The sequence below is a fragment of the Austrofundulus limnaeus genome, unplaced genomic scaffold (genome assembly GCF_001266775.1).
Source record: "Austrofundulus limnaeus strain Quisiro unplaced genomic scaffold, Austrofundulus_limnaeus-1.0 Scaffold109, whole genome shotgun sequence".
NCBI lineage: Eukaryota > Metazoa > Chordata > Actinopteri > Cyprinodontiformes > Rivulidae > Austrofundulus > Austrofundulus limnaeus.
In genome coordinates, this window is record NW_013952511.1 from 1,669,857 (window position 1) to 1,671,377 (window position 1,521).

Sequence of the window (1,521 nt, forward strand, 5' to 3'; positions counted from 1 at the left end):
TCCCCTCCTCCCCTCCCGCTGTGCAGGAAGTACGGCTGGTCTCTCTCTCTCTCTCTCTCTCTCTCTCTCTCTCTACACACACACACACACACACAGAGAGAGAGAGAGAGAGAGAGAGAGAGAGAGAGAGAGAGAGCACAGCAGGTCAGAGGATTCTTCTAAACCTCAGCCGACTCTCATGTGACATGAGGCCTCTGTAGCCTTCAGCGTTGTCATCTCGCCCAGCGGCGTTCCACTCAAAAGGCAGCATTATTTCTCACAACAGGCACCAAAGGTAATTAAAGCAGTACGCACTAAAGTGTTCAAAGGAACAATTAATTAAAAATAATAATAAATCAAACAAAAAAAAACTCAATTTGTCCATAACATATAAACATATATAACATTTAAAGATACACATTGAAACGGTGCAAAAACTTGTAATGCAGGTGTAGAATGGCAGCTGTTCTGGTTTTGGGCCCTAAGGATCAGCAGCTCCACATTCATCCTGAGATCCATAAAAACAGGAGCCATTTTATTAAAGCCTTTTTTATGGCTCATTTTATATCTACATTTTTTACAGTAGTTGAACCTGTAGGAGTGTGTTACCATGTGATCTGGCATCACACTACTCTGTTCTATTATGCATGAAGGGATTAACCATTAAGCTGAAAACCATTCCATTTGGAGAGAAATAAAAATTTACCTTATATATGCAGGAAAGTGGTGGAGATTTGGGGATTATTTAATCTCTTGAATCAATACATGTCAGATAATACTCAAAAATAACTTTGGTTTTAGTTTAAAAGTTGGTAAATTAAAATAAAGTGTTTGATTTTTTAACTGTTTGAAACAGCTTTTGTGGTTGAAAGGTGGATTTACTGAGCTGCTTTTCAAGACAACAGTTTGTTTCAAACATATTAACTCTCACTGCATTTCACTTCTTATATGAACACATCTTTGCGGCTTAAAATGAAATCAGTTCTCTGTAAAAAAAAAATATATATATATATTTATTTTTTCACCAAACGGGTACGCTCGGTGTGCGCCGTGCGTAAAAGTTGGCCCCTTACCCGCGATGTCCCACAGCTGCAGGCGCACCGTCTCCTGGTCCCAGTTCAGGACTTTGAGGGCGAAGTCCACCCCGATGGTAGCGCGGTAGTTGGGGCTGAAGTTGTGGTGGACGTAGCGCTTGATGATGCTGGTCTTCCCGACCCCCAGGTCCCCTATCACAAGGATCTTGTAGAGGTGCTCCTTATGGTGGTTGTTCTGCATGGCGACCGAGGAGGGCGAGAGCTGAGCATGAATCCACCGGAACGGAGAGGACTCGGAGGGGCGAAAACAGCAACAACAACAACAACAACAACAACAACAACAACAACAACAACAACAACAACAAGACGGGACAGAGCAGAGAGGAGAGGAGAGGAGAGGACGGAGCTCAGCTGGGACTCACTGAGGAGGAGAGAGGAGGTGAGGCGTTCACGGCCCACAAGTGGAGCTCAGACCTTGTGACTGAGGCAGGGCCGCTGGTACACTGAG

The 1,521-nt window shown here is 44.1% G+C and overlaps 1 protein-coding gene across 1 annotated transcript in view; it reads right to left on the reverse strand.

The window, feature by feature from the left end:
- The window catches only part of rab38a (RAB38a, member RAS oncogene family), a 13,147-nt gene extending 11,757 nt beyond the window's left edge, over window positions 1-1,390 (reverse strand). Inside the window, exon 1 of the mRNA XM_014014071.1 lies at window positions 1,053-1,390. Coding sequence (XP_013869525.1) covers window positions 1,053-1,254 — 202 coding nt within the window. The 5' untranslated portion in view covers window positions 1,255-1,390. The remainder of the gene's footprint in view (window positions 1-1,052) is intronic.
- Window positions 1,391-1,521: the final 131 nt, after the last annotated feature.